The sequence below is a fragment of the Pelodiscus sinensis genome, chromosome 25 (genome assembly GCF_049634645.1).
Source record: "Pelodiscus sinensis isolate JC-2024 chromosome 25, ASM4963464v1, whole genome shotgun sequence".
Lineage (NCBI taxonomy): Eukaryota > Metazoa > Chordata > Testudines > Trionychidae > Pelodiscus > Pelodiscus sinensis.
In genome coordinates this window covers 23485973-23506292 of record NC_134735.1, presented here as the reverse complement: position 1 = coordinate 23506292, position 20320 = coordinate 23485973, and the positions used below count along the sequence as shown (strand labels likewise).

Below are 20320 nucleotides of genomic sequence, written 5' to 3'. Positions count from 1 at the left end.
CCCTCTCCACCGGGTCCCAGCCCAGGGCCCCAAGCACAGGGGTCAGCTAGCTCCCTGTGCGGCGGACATGGGATTCCTTCCCGAAACGCGTCCACCCACGGACGCCAAAAGGGCCCCGCCCCAGGCTGCTTCCTCCCCGTCGGCCTCCCCGTGGGGTCCCCGTAGCCTACCGTGGCTCAGTCACTCAATGAGGGCGTAGTCCGTCCTTCGTCACAGGATCCAGTCCCGTCAGTGGTCAGCTGCCGTAGGCATCTTCGACCCCTCGCCGCAGGGGTCCTCGCTGGGAATCCGGGTTCCCCGGGGTGGCGTCTCCCCGTGTCGGCCCCAAACCCTGTGGGAGCCGGCCTCCGAGGGCGTGCCCCCTCCGCGCTGCCGGCGGGCCCTTTTTAAATGGCCCGCCGGAGATGACGTCTCACCGGCGCACCGCCCCTCCAGCATTGGCGCGCGCTCCTGTCCTGCCCGGCCTGTCAGCCCCTGTGCCTGCCGCCGGCATACGCGCGCCGGGAGCCAGACAGACCGCGGCTCTGTTTCTCCCTCAGCCCCCCTTGGCGTTCCTCCGTGCGGGCCATCTCCGGCCCGTCACAATTACCTTTTGAAAGAATTGGGAGTCAAACATTTCTTTACATTCTTGTACATTTCAAAAGGAAGACCCACAGGGAGCCCCAGGTCTCTGCTTTTGAAATGTAGAAGCTCCCCAGCGAAACATTGGGCTCTTGTACACTTCAAAAGCAGAAGCAGCATGCCATTTCCCGCTGTTCCTCTATCTCCCCTCTGCTTACTACTCGCGTACAAATTAAGTAAAGTCATTAAGCAGGAAGGGGATGTGACGTGGGTTCCTGAAATAGCCCTCACTAAAAATGCCAAAGGCAGTAGAGCAGGTATTCCTAAGGCTGGTTAAAACTCCTCAACTAATCACAAACTGTGCTTCTGATCCCCATGCTGATGTCAAGAAGCTTTTAAAAAATCACATATCCCTCTTATTGCATTCCATTTCTCTGGCTCTCCAGTCTGTACCTAAGACCAGTACAGCGAGAAGTTATTTTTGAAACTCTTCTCAATATGTAAAATGTTATTCTTAGGGCAAAGGACTAGCCACATTCCCGGGTCGTTAGTAGGATCAATCTTACCCAAAATATCCTGCTGCCAGCGAGTCCTTTAGTCTTTATAATTAAAAGATCATATTAAAGAAAAAAGAACAAGAAGATAGTAGTTGTTAAATGGCAAAGCAATCATATCAGGTTCTTAGAAATATTGAATTTTTTTGGCTTAAAAGTCCCTCTTGAATACATCCACAGCTTGAATCTGTCATTCAGGCCTTTGTTTAAAGCTTTTTTGTACTCCAGAAGTAAGAAGCAAACAAGTGCTGGATAACTTTCCCTTGTGCTATATGCCCTACACAACATCTGCATTGCTCTTCATCTTTTGCTAAGTAAATGGTTTTTATTTACATGGGTGGGGTGAGTATAGCAAAGTCTCTTAAAGGTGGGCATGAGTGTAACTAGTTCTTCAGTTTGTGTAAATCCAGTGGGCCAGCCAGTTAATGTGACTATAGATTATTTTAATATAGCGAATAATTAAAATATATAATTATTTAATCTTTTATTTTGTAGGTGACACTGTTCTAGTTCACAGAGTGCACAGCTATCTAGAACGTCATGGTCTAATCAACTTCGGTATCTACAAAAGGGTAAAGCCTCTACCAAGTAGGTTTACAAATGATTTTAAATTAAATTTTTTTGTGTGGTCTGTGGGCCCAAAATGTACGTAATTTTTAGCACCATGATATTGGAACACTAGTAAAGGCTTTAAATGTTATGCTGTTTGGTGTTCTTGATTTGGCTTCCACAATTTTTCTTTTGGTCTGAAATTTTGCAATTTTTTCTGAGCCCAAAGTTGAATTATTTGACAAGTTTAACATTATATTTGTAGATATTTGTCATTCGTCACCACAATATGAGCACTGCTTACCCTATATTTGAGTTACTTTGGATTAAAATATGTTTCACATTTCACAAGTATTTCACACTTTATTGTACATTTGTGTAACACTTGGGTTTTAAAATTTCCCAACTTGCTGTAGTCTTAGTTCTTACTGAAGTGGCTGGGAACTAGTCTAATATTATTGTGCAAGAGCAATACATTTTTTTAAAGTTTTTTGAAGTTATATATAGCTTTTCTACTTTTTTTTTTTAATAGAGTCCTTTAAAGATATAGTCATGGAGGGAGGCGAGGTCCTATCTATGCCATTATAGTAAACAAGCCTGTATGCATTATGGATGTTAAATTTTGATTAGTCACTGTGCCTCTGCTTTTGAAATGTAGTAAGAGCTGCGGGTGGCTCTTGCTACATTTCAGAGGCCAAAGCACAGCAGTTGGGACCCAGTCCCCACTCGTGCCGGGTTCCTCGGTGCAACTCTGCCTCCCTTGTCCACTCACCACACCACAGAGACTGCTGGGGAGAATCAGCTTTTAAGCTGGCTCCCCCCAGCACTGGCTCCTGCACCCTCTTCCCCCACCCCACCACCACCTTTGCCGTCTCAAATACAGAGGCAGCAAGGGCAGGTGGGAAATGTGTGTAGTCCACTCAACTACACAATAAGTGTAGGTTTATCAGGTAGTCTATTATTTGACTACTCTTTTACATCCCTAAGATGCATCATCTCTCAAATTATTCACCCTTTTTCCTTAGTTTGAGGATCCTGCACTGGTGGGTATGTGTGTGGGGGGGGGGTTCTTTTCTGTTTCCCCAGTGTTGCATTGTCATTGTTTGGATTGCCTTGCTTTGGGCATCCCATTTCCTGCCTAATTCAGGACTGCTTACAAGGTTTTGGGAAGCTGAGAGAATTGTAGTTTCCAGATGAAATGTGACTCACCTGTGGAAGCGAGGGATGTCATGCTAATTCACTTCTACTGACACTACCTCAAAGGTTCACAAATCTGAGTGTGATAGGAGTTTGCTTGGGAACACAATTCAAAGAGGACTATTGCAGCTTCTCCATTATTTAAAAATAACTTCCCTTTCAAATCTAAGCCACCTCTGTGGCCCTGTATGCCTGCATCTTGTACCGATGCCTGTGAATGTGTATAGATTGCACATTCAAACAAACATCTGACCCAATGCAGTCCTGCCCAATGCTTCCAACTTTCTCCATGAAACAGGGAAAGACACATTCCTTCAGAATGACAAGTGAGCTCATTCCTTTGCTCAGCTGCACAGTCCTCCTGCAACTGCCTCTTTTCCCAGAGAGGAAATGTCTGTTAGGGAGGTCCCTCCTGGTTAGGTACCATGCTGGCCCCCATTACCCTGTCTGAACATGCAATCTAGGGTCTTTGCTGTTTTCTACCTAGATTGTGGTTTACCTGCATTTTCTTATCATTAACTTCTGCTGGCTACTAAGTACTGACTACATTTAATTGAGAATTATACGAATTATACATTTTTTCCTTCTAATAATTAGCTGTGATGAAGCATTATTAGAATGTTTTGAAGTAGACTTCCATCCTTAATTTCAGGACTGAAATTTACTTGTACTCCTATGCTTGTACCATTACACATGTGTAGCCAATAACTTATGCTTTCATTTTTCTAGCGAAGAAGACTGGCAAGGTGATCATTATAGGTTCTGGAGTCTCTGGCTTGGCTGCAGCTCGCCAGTTACAGAGTTTTGGGATGGATGTCACGCTTCTGGAAGCCAGGGTATGAACTTGCTGATCAAAGAGAGAATTTAGCTAATGAAATTTATTTAGCCAATATTTACAAGTGATAAAGTACTGGTATGATTGGATGCTCTGTAACAACATACAGTGGGACTAGGAACTTCTGGCTGTGACCATTGCCAATTCAGGTGGGCAACTAGGTAGGTGGCTGGATTTCCTTCAGCTCAGAAACAGGAATATTCCTTTTTATTTGTTCAGTGTACCTGACTCTTAAAAGTGCAGTAGTGCCATCATACTTCTTGACCAGGAGCTGCAACCAGTGCTGTTCTATTACTCTTGTGAAGTCCAGAAGATCATTAGAAAAGCCCTTTCCATGTTTCCACCAATATTGAGATGGAATTCTTTGGCCTCAGAGTGCATCTTTTGGCAGTTGTCCATGCAAGAATGTGATCCAAAACAATCTGCTTCCTTGATTAGTGAGCCTTGTGATCTAATTTTCATTCTTTCATCTCCCTAGCAGTCCATCCAGAATATAACACACTTCAGTTATATCAAATATCACAGCAGCACCACAGCCTGTTTTTCTCCATAATAGAGAAAGCATAGTGTTTGGGGTGAGGGTGTCTGGCATAAGCCAGGTGATTGGCTGGAAGGTCTTGCTCACATGTTCAGGGTCAGGAAGAAATTTTTCGCTAGGCCAGATTGGCAGAGACCAGTGAGGGGATAGAGAGGCAGGTTCACTTTCCTTTGCAATATGGAGCACAGTTTATTTGCATGTTTAAACTAGTGTAAATGGCAAATTCTCTGTAACTTGAAGTCATTAAATCATGATTCAATTACTTTTGTAACTCAGTCAAAGGAACTAGGACTGTTACAGAAGTTGGTGGGTGAGGTTCTGTGACCTAATGTGCAGGCAGTTAGACTAGATGCTCATGATGATCCTTTCCAGCCTTAAAGTCAGTCAGTCTTCCATCTAACTCCTTATGTTCAGCTGGATGGACTTTGTAGGAAAATGCCTTATGGGCAGGGCTCGACAAATCACTGAATCTACAGCAGCAGAGAGGCATGAGCAGTGCCTGCGTTGCCTAGGGCAAGACCATTCTGTCAGTCTGTGCTCACATTGTTAGAAGCTCGTCCCGCACTCTAAGAGGGTGACAAAATTACACAGAAGACTAGTCTTTTGGACAACATGGCTGTGTCACAGCCTCATTCGACATCGCCTCCCCTCTTCCCCCCAGTTACAGAGAACACTCTTGGGCAGGAGGAGCACTACCAAGCAGGGACGTGCTAGAAAGCAGGACCTAGAGTGAAGCATGAAACACTCCTGGTCCCCTGCTGAGCCTCAGCCTCTCAGACAAACAGACGAAGGAGGCTGATCAGAGTGCCACAAGTGCAGGGCTCTCAAAAGCAGGATAAGGGGTCTGGCTTAAAGAAAAGCTGTGACCCTAATATGAAGCACTGAGCTGCTGGCCATGCTTGTAGCTCTCCACACAGTAACATGGTACTGCGGAGGAGCAAGCAAGCTGCAGTACCATTGGTACCGACGCAGGCAGCTGTATGGAGCTACATAGCAATGTATCTGCATCTTTGGTACCAAGGCTCATGACAGAGATGGACCTCACAGTAGGATTGGTACCATGCTCACCAGTAGTCAATACCGATGGCATCTCACGGGGTAGAGGTTCTCTGTTCTCCTCGACACCAGCATCAGAAACATCAGCTAGATTTAGTGATGATGAGGAGGAGCAGCCAATGGGTCAGCACCTCCTAAACGGTCTTGGAACCTTCCAAAGTCATGCCCTCTATATGCGGAACCACAACAACCGCAAATGTGGAAATGTTAGAGGGCACAAGTGGATGCCCCCACCGATGCCCCCTTCCTCCCCAATGGGCCTATTAGGACTCTGTGCTGCCGTACTGACCCCACAGTTGTGTGGACTGTGCCCCAGCAGCATAGTGTGCGCATGTGCAGGGCTCGCCGAACCGCGGCGAGCCTTGCTCGCCAGCCATGCTGTCCGACGATCTGCGCACGTGCAGATTGCCCAAACCCGGCTCTTCCGGGTTACAATCTACTCGCCTGTGGCCAGTAGATTGTATTATTTGTCGAGTCCTGCTCATGTGAATACCCGAAGGTGAGCTGACGGGAACCGAGCTGACCCCGACAGTCAGTCACCTATGGAGGATGCAACACAGGCTTCTCTATTCTGTCCAATAATTCCTATTCCACGACGGAGGAAGACAGTCTCCCGCATCACCAGTCAGAGGGGATGACTTTGGAAGGTTCCAAGACCATTTAGGAGGGTCGTGGAGACCCTTGCCATAAAACTTTCCAATGTAACACAGTCCAAATATGATCTCACGAGCATGCTCATCTTACCTCAACGTACCAGGCTGGCTTTACCGATGAACAAAGCATTGATGGAACTAGCTAAATTCACCTGGAAAACTCCGGAATCAGTGCCTCCAATATCGCAAAAGCTAGACAATGCCTCCACAGAGGTCCAATTCCTCCTTTCTCTCCCTTCCCCTAATTCACTAGTGGTCGAAGCAGCCAATCAGAGGGGGAAACAACAAAATTACCGAGAACACCAAGCCGTGATAAAGAGACAAAAAGGCTGGACGCTATGGGGAAGAGAGCCTACTCCTCAGCCTCCCTCCAGCTGCACGTTGCAAATTGTGGCCCCACTAGCAAAATAGTTCACAACATGGTTGAATCATTCAATTCCTTTGTTCAATGTATACCAGAGGATGTGAGGGAGCAATTTGAATCAAATAGAGAAGGCTCATTGATTCCCCAAACAGCTCTACAGGCTGCATTAGATACAGTGGATACGGTGGCCAGGTTGAGGGCATCCGCAGTAGTGAGAATATGGATGTCATGGTTGTACTGTCGGGGTTCCCAAGGGAACTTCAGTCCGAACATCGAGGATCTCCCATCCAAGGGTGAGAAGCCCTTTGCAGAGGCAACAAAGCTGAGCTCTCCATGCATTGAAGGACTCCAGGGTGATGCTCCACACACTAGGGATACAACTGCCCAGAGCCAAGAGGCAACAATACGAACAATATAACCAGAGGTTCAGACCATCAGGGGATACACAACAGCAAAGACCCCGTGAGAACAAAAGGTGTATGAGTGAAACTTGACGAAGACAGTCAAATGAGCAATCATCAACCCTGGCCTCACGTCCGGAAATTTGAGAATTTGGTCGAGGGTACAAAAGCCCCCGATTTCTCCAGGGTAGGTACAACCAAGCAGACAAATATTTGGAGAGACTTGCCGCATTCTACTCAGCATGGAAAACCATGAACTCGGATCAGTGGGTCCTAGAAAGAATATGAACCAGATACGGCATACCGTTTACAGCAGTTCCACCAAACCAACTCTCTTCCCCCCTCTCTCTCATGAGTTGGCTCTCCCAGAAAAAGCACAGCGCCTCCTAGAACTAGGTGCTATAGAGGAGGTACCCAGCTGCTACAGAGGAAGGGGATTTTATTCTCGATACTTTTTGTCAAGAAATCAGGGGGGTGTAGGTCTATCTTGGACCTATGTGCACTCAACCGGTTCGTCAACTATCAACGGTTCAAGATGGTCACGCGAGCAAAGATCATACCGACCTTGGAGAAAGGAGCATGGCTCGACCTCAAGGATGCACATTTTCATATATCTCTTCACCTACCTCTCAGACAATTCCTCAGGTTCTCCATCAAGGGCTTACACTATCAGCACAGGGTGCTCCCCTTTGGGCTGTCGACAGCACCCACAGTCTCTTCCAAAGTTCTGTACGTAGTAGCCGCATACCTGCGAAGAAAACAAACATTTCCATATCTTGACGATTGTTTGTTCGTGGTGTCCTCCTATGATGACACAGAACAATCACGGGAGCCCACAGGATCATTATTCGACACACTCGGACTCTTCCTGAATTTGGAAAAGTGCACCCTCACTCCTACCCAGACGCAGGACTTTTTAGGGGTACAATTGGCCTGCACTGGAGGCATAGCCTAGCCTCGCTGCCCACCCACTGCTGGTCGAGAATGTACGTACACGATCAAGTTGCACAGAGTGGCACACGCCATTGCATGTACATGCCTGCAAATACTCGGACACATAAGTGTCCCAAATGCCCATCTCCATATGAGGCTGTTGCAGGCATTGCTACGCTCCGTGTACTCTAAATTGGTGGATAGACTTAAACAATGTTGGTATAGGACTTCTACTTCAGACACGACATCATCCGTGTCACTCACGACTATCCTGCTGGGATGGGGAGTCCATCTGGGGAGTGTGATATTACAGGGACAGTGGACATGCAAAGAGTCCCAGCTTCACATCAGTGTGCTGGAGCCCAGAGCAGTCGGGGCATGCTCCCAACTGCTTCTGCACATATGAAACAAAACTGTAAAGATATTGCCATTGTGAAATTGTCTGACACATTACATAAACAGGCAGGGGGGAGCGAGGTCTTCAGCCTATGTGCAGAAGCAATGAAACTATGGTTCTGGTGTATTATGCACAATGCTACGTCTATTGCTATACATTTGCCAGACAAGGACAATGTACTAATGGATGCCCTTAGCAAACAATTCCCACAGAACCACAAAGAGGAGATCAACAAATCTGTCAGAGGTCCCTCTGCATTGTTCCAGAGCGGGCAGTGGACCATGAGCTTTAGGAGATGCATTTGCAATACACTGGGTTGTCCCACTAGCGTATGCATTTCCACCTATATCTGTAATACACCAAACGGTAATACAGGTCAAACAGGAAGCAGCACGAGTCATAGTCCCAATTGGCAGACACAGATTTGGTATCCTAGCATACTCCAACTCAGCACACGTCAGCTGTACAAGTTTTTCCTGGTACAAGCTCTCTTGACTCAGGACAGGGGGTATAAACCACACCCCAAGCTACATACACTAAACCTGCGAGCCTGGATGCTTGTTGGCTCTCAGACAAAGAGCTAACGCTGTCTCGAAGGGTCAGAAACATCTTAATTCCAGGAGACCCATTACGAGACTAACTTATCTGCAGAGGTGGGCCAGATTTGCGGCCTGGAATTCGGGCATCGATGGCATATTTCCTTAACTTGCTGCCAAGAATATTGTGGGTGATTGTATCACAAGCCTTGCTAAAGCTGGCACTGGGGGCTTTGGGAGGACCAGCAACAGCTTATTTGAATATTCATTATTTGTTTAATGAATATGCAAATGACTGTTATCAGTCCTCCAAAAGCTTGAGAATGGATGTACTGGTCTCTGGGTCAAAAAGTTTGGGAACCCTTGCTCTACAACCTTTCCAGTTTCTCCATCTTTTTTGAAATGTGGTGCTCAGAACTTGGCACAGTACTCCAATTTAGGCCTAATCAGCTCAGCGTACAGCAGAAGAATTACTTCTCTTATCTTGCTCTCAACACTTCTGTTAATGTGTCCCAGAATCACGTTTGCTTTTTTTGCAACAGCGTCACATTGTTGACTCATTTAGCTTGTGGTCCACTATGATGCCTAGATCTCTTTCTGCAATACTCCTTCCTAGACTTGCTTCCCATTCTGTATGTGTGAAACTGATTGTTCCTTCCTAAGTGAAGCACTTTGCATTTGTCCTTATTAAACTTAATCCTATTTACCTCAGACCATTTCTGGAGTTTTTCCAGATCATTTTGAACTATGACCCTATCCTCCAATGCAGTTGCAACCCCTCCCAGCTTAATATCATCTGCAAACTTAATAAGCGTACTCTCTATGCCAGTATCTAAATCGTTGATGAAAATATTTAACAGAACTGGTCCCAAAACAGACCCCCTGCAGAATCCCACTTGTTATGCCCTTCCAGCAGGATTGTGAACCATTAATAACTACCCTGAGAACGGTTATCCAGCCAGTTATGCATCTACCTTATTGTAGTCCCATCTATGTTGTATTTGCCGAGTTTATTGATAAAAAGATTGTGCGAGACCATATCAAATGCCTTACTAAAGTGTAGGTAAACCACATCCACCTCTTCTCCCTTATCCGCAAGACTTGTTAGCCTATGAAAGAAAGCTATCAGATTGGTTTGACATGATTTGTTCTTTACAAATCCATGCTGGCTGTTACCTATCACCTTATTATCTTCTAGGTGTTTGCAGATGATTTCCTTAATTACTTGCTCCATTATCTTTCCTGGCACCGAAGTTAAACTGAATGGTCTGTAGTTTCCTGGGTTATTCTTATTTCCCTTTTTATAGATGGGCATGATATTTGCCCTTTTCCAGTCTTCTGGAATCTCTCCCGTCTTCCATGATTTTTCAAAGATGATAGCTAAAGGCTCTGATACCTCCTATCAGCTCCTGAGTATTCTAGGATGCATTTAATCAGGCCCTGGTGACTTGCAGACATCTGTCTTTTTCTAACTGATTTTTAACTTGTTCTTTTTTATTTTATCTTAAACCCCATCCCTTCCCTCTAGCAGTCACTGTTAGGCATTCCATCATCATCAGACTTCTTGGTGAAGACCAAAACAAAGACGTCATTAAACGCCTCTGCCATTTCCAAGTTTCCTGTTACTGTTTCTCCTATCTCACTGAGCAGTGGGCCTACCCAGTCCTTAGTCTTCCTCTTGCTTCTAATATATTTATAGAATGTTGTCTTGTTACTCTTTATACCTGTAGCTAATTTGAGCTCGTTTTGTGCCTTTGCCTTTCTAATCTTGCCCCTGCATACCTGTATTGTTTGCTTATATTCATCCTTTGAAATTTGTCTTAGTTTATACTTTTTATGATTTCTTTATGATTTTTAGATTATGCAAGTTCTCCTGGTTAAGCCAAGGCAGGTTTTTTTACCATACTTTCTCTCTCTTTCCTATGCAGTGGAATAGCTTTCTTTTGGACCCTTAATGTTCCTCTGAAAAATTTCGAACTCTCTTGAGTTATTTTTCTCCTTAGTCTTGCTTCCCATGGGACCTTACCTAACCGCGCTCTGAGTTTACCGAAGTTTGTCTTCCTGAAATCCATTGTCTGTTTTGCTGTTCTCCCTTCTACCATTCCTTAGAATCACGAACTCTATGATTTCATGATAACTTTCACCCAAGCTGCCTTCCACTTTCAAATTCTCAACCAGCTTCTCCCGATTTGTTAAAATCAAATCTAGAACAGCTTCTCCCCACTAGGTTTTTCAACCTTCTGAAATAAAAAGTTGTCTTCAATGCAGTCCAAGAACTTATTGGATAGTCTGTGTACTGCTGTTAGTTTCCCAACATATGTCTGGATAGTTGGAAGTCCCCCATCACCACCAAATCCTGCACTTTTGGATGATTTTGTTGTTGTTTTAAAAAAAAGCCTCACCCACCTCTACCTGGGTAGGTGGCCTGTAGTAGACCCCTAGCATGTCATCACCCTTGTTTTTTTACCTTTTAGCCTAATCCAGAGACTTTCAACACATCTGTCTCTTCCGTCCATCTACACCTCAATCCAAATGTATACATTTTTAATATATAAGTCAAGACCTCCTCGCTTTTTTCCTCACCTATCCTTCCTGATTAAGCTGTACCCTTCTATACCAATATTTGAATCGTGTATTATCCCACCAAGTCTCTCTTATACTAACAATGTCAGTTGTGTGTGTGTGTGTGTTAGCACTTCCAGTTCTTCCTGCTTATTACCCATACAACTTGCATTTGTATATAGGCATCTAAGATACTGATTTGATCTTGCCTCCCAGTTCTGCCTTGCCTCTCCTTTTTCTCTGCTGTTATAGCCCACACTCCCTCCCATTTCTGGCCCATCTCTCACGTCTCTATGTTCTTTGTTTACCTGTGGGCTTTGGTCATCTGCCCCTGACTAACTTAGTTTAAAGTCTTCCTCACTAGGTTAGCTAGTCTGCCTCCAAATATAGTCTTCCCTTTCCTCGAAGGGTGAACCCCATCCCTGCTTAGCAGTCCTTCTTGGAATAGCATTCCGTGGTCGAGGAAGCCAAAGCCCTCCTCGTGACACCATCTTCGCAGCCAGGCATTCACTTCCAGGATGCACCTGTCTCTGTCTTTGACAGGAAGGACTGAAGAGAATACCACCTGTGCTCCAAACTCCTTCACTGGTACTCCCAAAACTCTGTAATCACTCTTCATCTACTCAGTGTCACACCTTGCAGTATCATTAGTGCCCACATGGATGAGTAGCTTGGGCTAGTAGTCAGAGGGCCGGATAATCCTCAACAATGCCTCCGTAACATCTCAGATATGGGCCCCTAGCAGGTAGCATATCTCCCAAGATGACATGTCAGGGCATCTCTGACCACCAGTACCTTACATTTCCTCCTCCCAGTGGTGGCAGCAGACCTACCAGCCATGGGGGTATGAGGCTTTTCCTCCTGAGCTGTAGGGGGGTGATTAGTTATTTTCTGTATCAAGAAGAGTGTAACGGTTTCCCAGTACCACGGTGGGAGGGTTGGGAGCAGGAGTGGAGCACTGCCTGCTGCTAGAAGTGACCAGCTGCCAGCTACCTCAGCTGTCTCCACATGAATACTGTCCAGGAATTCCTCATGGATTTGGATGCTCCTCAGCTTAGCCACCTCCTCTTTTAGCTCTCCCACCTGCTGCCTGAGATTCTACCAGCAGGCACCTTTCACATTGGATGGTTTCTTCCCTTCCCCCCCCATCCCATCAGCCTGGATTTCAGTAAGTGGGAATTGCAAACTACAGTCCTGCAAAACCACACCAGGATTTGGGTAGAGGCATCCATGATCAGGTGCTCTGTCTGGCTACAGGTGCAGGTGGAGAAGACAGAAGCAGTCCTGGCACAGGTGTTGCAGATCTTCCTGACCATAGCGGGCCTCCCTCTGTCAAACTCCCTCTTAAACCACCCCGGTCTGCAGCCCCCAGTCTGCTTCCCTCCCCTGGTTGCTCTGGCTTTTAAAGCCTGCTTGCCCAGATCAGGCCTACTCCCTTGTTAGTTACACAGGGGAAGGCTAATCCTAAGGCTGATCAAAGGCAATTAAGGGAACAAAGGATCAAACATTCTCCAGACACACATGCCCAACTGCCACAGTAACTGAAACTGAAATCGGAGGATATTGTCATGGGTGATAGGACACTTACTGAATGGATGAGTCATCTCAGACCTGGCATTTACCTCCAAAGAACCAAACTGCTGGTTCTCAGTGAGAGCCCTTCCAAGCAGACACAACACCCTGAAGTCCAGAAGGAGAGGCCAGGGAAAACCATTGAAAGTGCCCACATTGACACTAATCAGCTCGGCACCTAGTCTCTGACACTGGATGTTGCCACAGACTAATGTTCCTTCTAATTTTTTCCATCTAAGTGTGGAATGCATTTTATATGCACTGATGCATGTGCAAATGTGCACCACTAGTGGAAATAAAACCTAGCTGTGAGCGCTGTGCTAATCAGCTGGGTGGCATTGGAATCTCTCTGAAGCTGGGCACTTGTGCAACCACTCTCAGTGAATGCTGCCCCAGACACTGGACAGACTGAGGCTGTGTCTAGATTACAAAGAAAAGTTAGATATTTTCCACTTTTCTTCCAAAGGAGCTTTTCTGACATTTGGCCTGTCTACACTAGGCTGAATGCTGGGGGGGGGGGAAGCCTCTTTCTTCCTTGTAGAATGAGTTTTGCAGAGATGCCGAAAAACCGTGTTTTTCAGAAAAGCAGACATGTTTCTTGGATACGGCGGAGCTTTTCTGGGATGCCTCTAGTATCCTGGAAAAATCTCTACAATCTAGACATACCCAGACACAGCACCTGTGCCTTCAGTACTAACATTCTCATTAGACTTGTCATTCAACAGAAAGGTAAGACTGAATGGTAGGGTCAGGTGGATAGCAGATGTGGCTCCAGACACAGTAGGGGCACCATCCTGGAGAGAAGAGAGCGATAATTACACCAAAGACCGGACATAGGAGCTCTTTGTTAAAGGAGGAAGTGATGACAGGTAAGCCATCACTGATGAAGAGTGTGGTTAAGGAACTGATGTATACCTTCATGGAACTCTTCAGAGGTCACCCTTGGCATGATACAACACCCAGAGGAAGGGCCAAGACACCAGCACATGGCATTGCCATTCAGAAAGCACTGCTTTTTCTTACTGTCATCACATTATTATACCTTCTCCCTGGTGTTGAGTAGGGACCCCCCCTCTCTTCTGATCATGACCCCAGACCCTGTGCCAAGATTCCTCTCGCAAGATGCTATCCCAGCAAACACAAGTAGCATTGAACCAGTTAGCCAAAACTGAGCAGGTACCTATATATCATTGCACCCTGGCTTGACTGGGGGCTATCTTTCAGGTGTTTCACATCAGAGCCCGTTCCTCTAGATCCAGGAAGAGGAGATCAGGCTCCTTGGAGGCATTTCAGCCCAATCTGCCAATATCAGTCCAAGGAGCGCTGGGAGTCATGGAAGAACAGCTTCTCCAGTCCCCATTAAAAGTTGTCATCCTGATGGGACAAGGCAGTCATAGCATTCCAGCTCCATTGATTGAAGACTTTATAGCATTTCTGAGTCTCCTAGCTTGCATGGCAGAGAGTTTTTAAATGTTTAAAACTTTCATGAGAGAAATCGCATTCATTTTATTAATGTTTTGACCACATCCGCCTAGGTCAGAATTGCTCTTCCCTATAAATGAGGGCATACTAGAGCTAACCACATGGTCTAGAAAACAATAGCTACCTTTCAGCCCATATCTACATGGATGCAGAAGTGCTTATCAGGTGCCACCAAAGTCTTTCTTTGAGCGCTTCTATTCCACTCAAACCCAGGATCGTTAGTGGCAGTAGCCCAAGAACCTTTAAAATTGATGAGTGGAGAACATCTAAGGCAAGAGTGGGGAATCTTTTTTGGGTTCCCTCCCAATACACTTCATAGTCTTCTCAGGCTTCACATGCAGTTCATTCTGAAAATGATTTCAAATTTTCATTCAAACCAGTCAATCAGCCCACTTATTGTCTTCCCCAAGTTGCATATTCTGCAGTGGGAGGAAAGAAATGACTATGCATACTAGGTGTATCCAGCTCTTGGTTTATCAGACACTGTCTCCATCTGGTCTTAGTCATGGCTTAGTGTTATAAAGTTCAGGCAGTCTCTCAGAAAATGGCAGTATATCGCCTACTCCACTAGATGGCAAACCACATCCTCCATTGCTTCAGGAATATGCTAGTATCAGTACTCTGAAAGGCAGCAATGTGGAATAATCCACCAATCTGTTAAATACTAGACTTTCACTTGGAATCTGAGCAAGTAAGTTCTTGGTAAAGTAGTACTATGATCACTATTGACTATTGCAGATGAAACGCCTCATTCCTACCATCCCGAGGGGATGTTGCTTGTGGGATCTACTGTAACATATTCACAAAATCCTTGCTTAGCCTACAGTAATTCTGGATTCATGTGTTCTATTCAGCTGAAAAAATAGCCTTATTGTAGCTCAGGTAACCTGTTTTAGATATCTGTGGCAGACTTTCAGGGGAGTGATTTTTGAAAGAGCGACTTCATTGCTCATATTTTTTCTAAATTTGATTGAATGAAAATAGCTGATATATTTTTATCTTTTTAAAGGATCGTGTAGGAGGAAGAGTTGCTACATTTCGCAAAGGAAACTATGTTGCTGATCTAGGTGCCATGGTCGTAACAGGGCTAGGTGAGTCATTCAAAATAGTGAACTTTAAAGGTTATAACCCTTCTTTTTTAATAACATTCTACTTTGGGTCTTTTCTAGGGATGTCATTGTGGAGTTGACTACATGATTAACCAATAAGCCTGGGCTTATTTGTTAATCCCATTGGCTATGTGGCACTTCTTCGCCCCTCCTTTGCTGCCTCTGTATCAGAGGCAGTAAGGAAGGGCGGGGGAGGTGGAGACCGGCTTTTAAGACAACACTCTATGCATGCCCACGTTGGTCAACTGAGCTTCCTCTCCCCACCACCACACCACACTCCTCCCATCTCCATTAGAGACAGCAGGGGGCACAGGTGCAAGCTGACTTTCAGGGGGAGCACTGGCTCCTGCCTTTACCCCTCCTCATGTGTAAACATGTAACTGCTAACATTTCAAGTGGTTACATGTTTACACAAATACCCAGTAGTTAACATCCTTTTGTCTCTTCTTCATTCAGGATGCCCTGATGCTCAATGAAGGAATCAGTCACAGTAGTAGTCAGTTTAGTGGAAATGTGTTGAGACCAGGGATGTCAAAGGTTAACTGGTAACAGTTGGGGGGCTGGAGCAGTTCTCCACCTGCCATGGGCCGGGGGCTGCTCCACTGCGAGCCCTCTCTGGGGCTGGACAACGGCTGCTTTCATCCAGAGCAGCCCCTATCGGTGATGGACCCAGGCACCTGCAGGCAGCGACTGCTACAGTGGGCCCAGGTACCCCACAGGAAGGGGGCTGCTCCATCAGAGCAGCCTTTGTCCATGAGTAGCCTGGCCTGCTGTAGACAGGGATTGCTTCAGCAGGGGCTGAGAGCCAGAGGCTAACTGATTAAATGTTAGGTATGTGGAAATTTGGTCATACGCTTGGTGTGTCAGAAATGCCTTTTGCTGCCCTGTGAATAACAGTCTACGCTTGGCCAAGTGCCTGTTTTCCATTGTGTTTCCTTTGGGCCTTTCCCAGCTTAGTGGACCTCAGTGATGCATATCTGCACATCCTTATTTGTCTGTTACACCAGCGCTTTGTTTCACTGGGCCTTTGTGAACAGTTTGTTCTGTTTTTCCTTTGAACCTCTGGGAAATGCGTCCCTCTGGGTATTAACTCTCAAGGCTGTCCTGCTAGTTGCCACCATGTTAGAGTTCAGCTTATTTGTCATCAGTGCTCCTTATCTATAGTCTCTCCTTGTATGGAATTGCTATGAGGAGCTTTAACAATATTTGAAAGCTTTTCTGGTTCCTGGGAAGATGTTCTGCACAAAATAGGCAATAGTTAATACAGGGCTACTCAACTCTGGAAGCCCCAGCGGTCACAATGATACTCACAGTACATGCCAAGGGCTGCAACTTAAGTGTGGTTGCAGATACATGCAAATATATATGCAGATAGCTTCTTTCACACTGACGGGCATGAATACAAAAATTATGGCAAGACTACACAACACGCAGGCCCCATTTAAGTCAGTTTTTCTGATATTAATAAAATGTAATATTTACCTGATTTCCACCCATATGATAGCACTTTTAATGAGCAATGATAGTCCAGGAATTTAACTACTAAGCGCATATCAACAGAAGTCCATTATATTGATTACTTTTTTGTTTTAGCTTCCACCCACAGGCCAGAAACAAATGGGCTGCGGGCTGTAGAATCATAGAATATTAGGACTGGAAGAGACCTCGAAACGTCATTGTGTCCAGTCTAGTCTAGTGTTTCTCAACCATTTTTTGCTCATGACCCCCTTCTGAGCCTCGTTTACTTCTGTGGCCCCTCTCATAGCCGCTGTTAGTTGGAAAAAAGGTACATAATTTACCTAATGTTCCATTTTTTCCATGTGGCCCCCTAGAGGTAGGGTGTGGCCCTTGGGGAGCCATAAGACCCATGGTTGAGAACCGTTGGTCTAGACCATCCCTGATAGACATTTATCTAACCTACTCTTAAATCTCTCCAGAGATGGAGATTCCACAACATCCCTGGACAATTTATTCCAGTGTTTAACCACCCTGACAGTTAGGAACTTTTTCCTAATGTCCAACCCAAGCCTCCCTTAGCGCTGCAGTGTAGACATACCCTATTTCAAATTAACTTAATTCGAAATAGTTAATTTGAATTAAGCTAATTCGAAATAACGCATCTATGCACAAAAACTATTTCAAAATAGCGTTTTGCTATTTCGAAATAGCACGTCCACACTGAGCGGACTCTGAACCAAAGTTAAGGCTGTCCGGAACCAATGCCGGCAGGGCATCGGGTTAGGACTTAGTGCGTGGGGCTGCTGCCTGAGGCTAACTGAGCTCTGTGCTTAAAGGGAACCTACTCACACCCTGGACAGAGAGTTCACAGATTCTCCACTTGCTTATCTATCTCGATGAGGGACAGCAAAGTGGGTCCATGGGGGGGCTGTCAGGATCCAGGAGGCCCTGAGGGAGAGCGTCCAACCCGAGGAGCCCTCAGAGCCTCCCTGGTCCTCCCCACCGGTGGCTTGTGCCCCATTCCTCCCTCATCCTTCCACTTACCCCTCCCTAGCCCCCCTTCCTGATGTCAATTAAAAGACACGTGTTCAAAAATAGAAACTGGGTTTATTGAACAAAACTGGTGGTAGGGAGGGGGAGGATGAACCTCTGGGGAGACTGGGAAAAGGAGGTGGGAGAGGGGAAGAGAGTGGGTGGGAGATGGGAGGGGGAAACCTAGGAGGAGGGAGCTGGAAGGGGCAAGCAAGGGGAAGAAGGGGGAGGGGAAGCTCAGGGTTGGGGGTCTGGCTGGACCAACTTGACTTCCATGCTAACCTGCTCCTGAGTTTCCATGTGGCCTTTGGTGGCCAGGCTGGCAGCTATCCTGCCATAGACGACCGCGTTCCTCCGTCTAGTGCGGAGATCATGGATGTTGGGGGCATCCTGCCCCCCCTCCCCCACCTGAATAAGGTCCATGATCTCCACCCTGGACCAGGAAGGCGCCTGCCTTCTCTAGTCCCTGTCAGGCTCCTGGGAGCTGGCAGACTGCTCCTGGGGAGTGGTGGAGGGCTGGCTGCCAGTGGCTGGCTGGCTCATGTTTTGGGGCCACTGGGTCAGGGGCCTCGGTGGCCACTGCTGGCTCTGGGCTGGCAGGCTTGGAGCTGGCACAGGCACTGTGACTTGGGTCTACTCCTTTAATGGTTCTGGGGCTGGGGGAGAGGAGAGTAAGTTTTCCTGGTTGTGCCCAGAGTGGCCGCCAGGGCTCCCTGGGAAGGGCTGGAGGCCCCCTATTTCGAATTACAGGCAGTCCCCGGGTTACGTACAAGATAGGGACTAGAGGTTTGTTCTTAAGTTGAATTTGTATGTAAGTCGGAACTGGCTCCAGATTCAGCTGCTGCCACTGAAACTGACCAGGGGCTGACTACAGGAAGCCGGAGGCAGAGCTGCTCTGCCCCCAGCTTCCTGGAATCAGCCTGATCAGTTTCAACAGCTGCTGAACCTGGAGCCTGGGACAGAACAGCTGGGGCGCTGCCCGGTAGGTTCCCACAGGACCAACCCGGCAGCACCCTAGCTGCTCTACCTGAGGCGTCCCGCAACAAAAGCCTGGTCTGCTGGAGGCGGCGGGAGTCCTGCTGCCTGGGCGGCTTTGCTCCCGGGCAAACGAGCAAAGCCGCCCAGGCGGTGGCTTTGCTCGAGTGTCCCTGGTCTGCAGGGGGGGTCCAGCGGCTTTGCTGGACCCCCCCAGCACCCCAAGCAGACCAGGGAGACCGGGAGAAGCTTTTCTCGCCCCAGAGGACACGGGTGGCGACGTGCCGCCCGTGAGCTCCAGGGTGAGAAAAGCCCCGTTCGTAAGTGCGGATCCGACATAAGTCGGATCCGTGTAAGTTGGGGACTGCCTGTAAGTGTCTACACAGCACTTAATTCGAAATAGCTATTTTGAATTTGGCGTTACTCCTCATAGAATGAGGTTTACCAAATTCGAATTAAGGTCACCGCTATTTCGAATTAAATTTGAAATAGGGGTTTGCATGTATATGCGCTATTAAAGTTAATTCGAAATAACGGCTGTTATTTCGAATTAACTTTGCAGTGTAGACATACCCTTACTTCAGTTTAAGCCTATTGCTTCTTGTTCTATCCTCAGAGGCCAAGATGAACAAGTTTTCTCTCCCTACTTATGACATCCTTTTAGATACCTGAAAACCGCTATCATGTCCCCCTCTCAGTCTTCTCTTTTCTAAACTAAACAAACCCAATTCCTTCAGCCTTCCTTCATAGGTCATGTTCTCTAGACCTTTAATCATTCTTGTTTCTCTTCTCTGGACCCTCTCCAATTTCTCCACAACTTTCTTGAAATGTGGTGCCCAGAACTGGACACAATACTCCAGCTGAGGCCTAACCAGCACAGAGTAGAGCGGAAGAATGACTTCTCATGTCTTGCTCACAACACACCTGTTAATGCGGCCCCTGGGCTGCGTATTGAGTAGCCCCGAGTTAATGTTTTATTAGAATGACTGCTCAGAATTGTATTTATTGTTTTATTTTCAGACACCTTTTTATTCTATGCATGAATGTCAGATTTACTCTCACAATCTCTTCCAGGAGGGAATCCAATGGCTGTGGTCAGCAAACAAGTAAATATGGAACTGGCTAAGATAAAACAAAAATGCCCGCTTTATGAAGCCAACGGACAAGCTGTAAGTTGGCAAATTTTAAAAAACAGACTTTTCCCTAAAAATGGTTTGAAGAAAATATGTCATAGAGCTTTGCCTTCAGAAGGAGTAAAATACAGAACTATAAACTGTAACTCTGAGGTTTTGGCCTCCATTCTTCTTTGTTGATGCTTGTTTTGGCAGTTGTGTTGCTAGTTCACCGTGACTCCTCAGCGTAACCTTCCTTGGAGTTACACTGCTGGCTAAACTATCACAACTGGGAATGTGCAGAGGTCAGTCAAGAAAAGAATACTACTTCCCAGTAACTGGCATTTATCCAGATGATCCTCAGCATGTTTATATCTCCACCTTTCTTCCTCATTTCACTGGAATCTTAATTCTTGAGTTAGTGTACGGGAATGAAAAGGCGAT

General features: G+C 46.3%; 1 protein-coding gene across 2 annotated transcripts in view; it reads left to right on the top strand.

Annotated features, from left to right (window-relative positions):
• The window catches only part of KDM1A (lysine demethylase 1A), a 140424-nt gene that overhangs the window by 53981 nt on the left and 66123 nt on the right, over window positions 1–20320 (top strand). For both annotated transcript variants that reach the window (XM_075908909.1, XM_075908908.1), the window contains 4 exons: window positions 1611–1703; window positions 3591–3697; window positions 15200–15281; window positions 19839–19933. In XM_075908909.1, the coding sequence (XP_075765024.1) occupies window positions 1611–1703; window positions 3591–3697; window positions 15200–15281; window positions 19839–19933 (377 nt within the window). The remainder of the gene's footprint in view (window positions 1–1610; window positions 1704–3590; window positions 3698–15199; window positions 15282–19838; window positions 19934–20320) is intronic.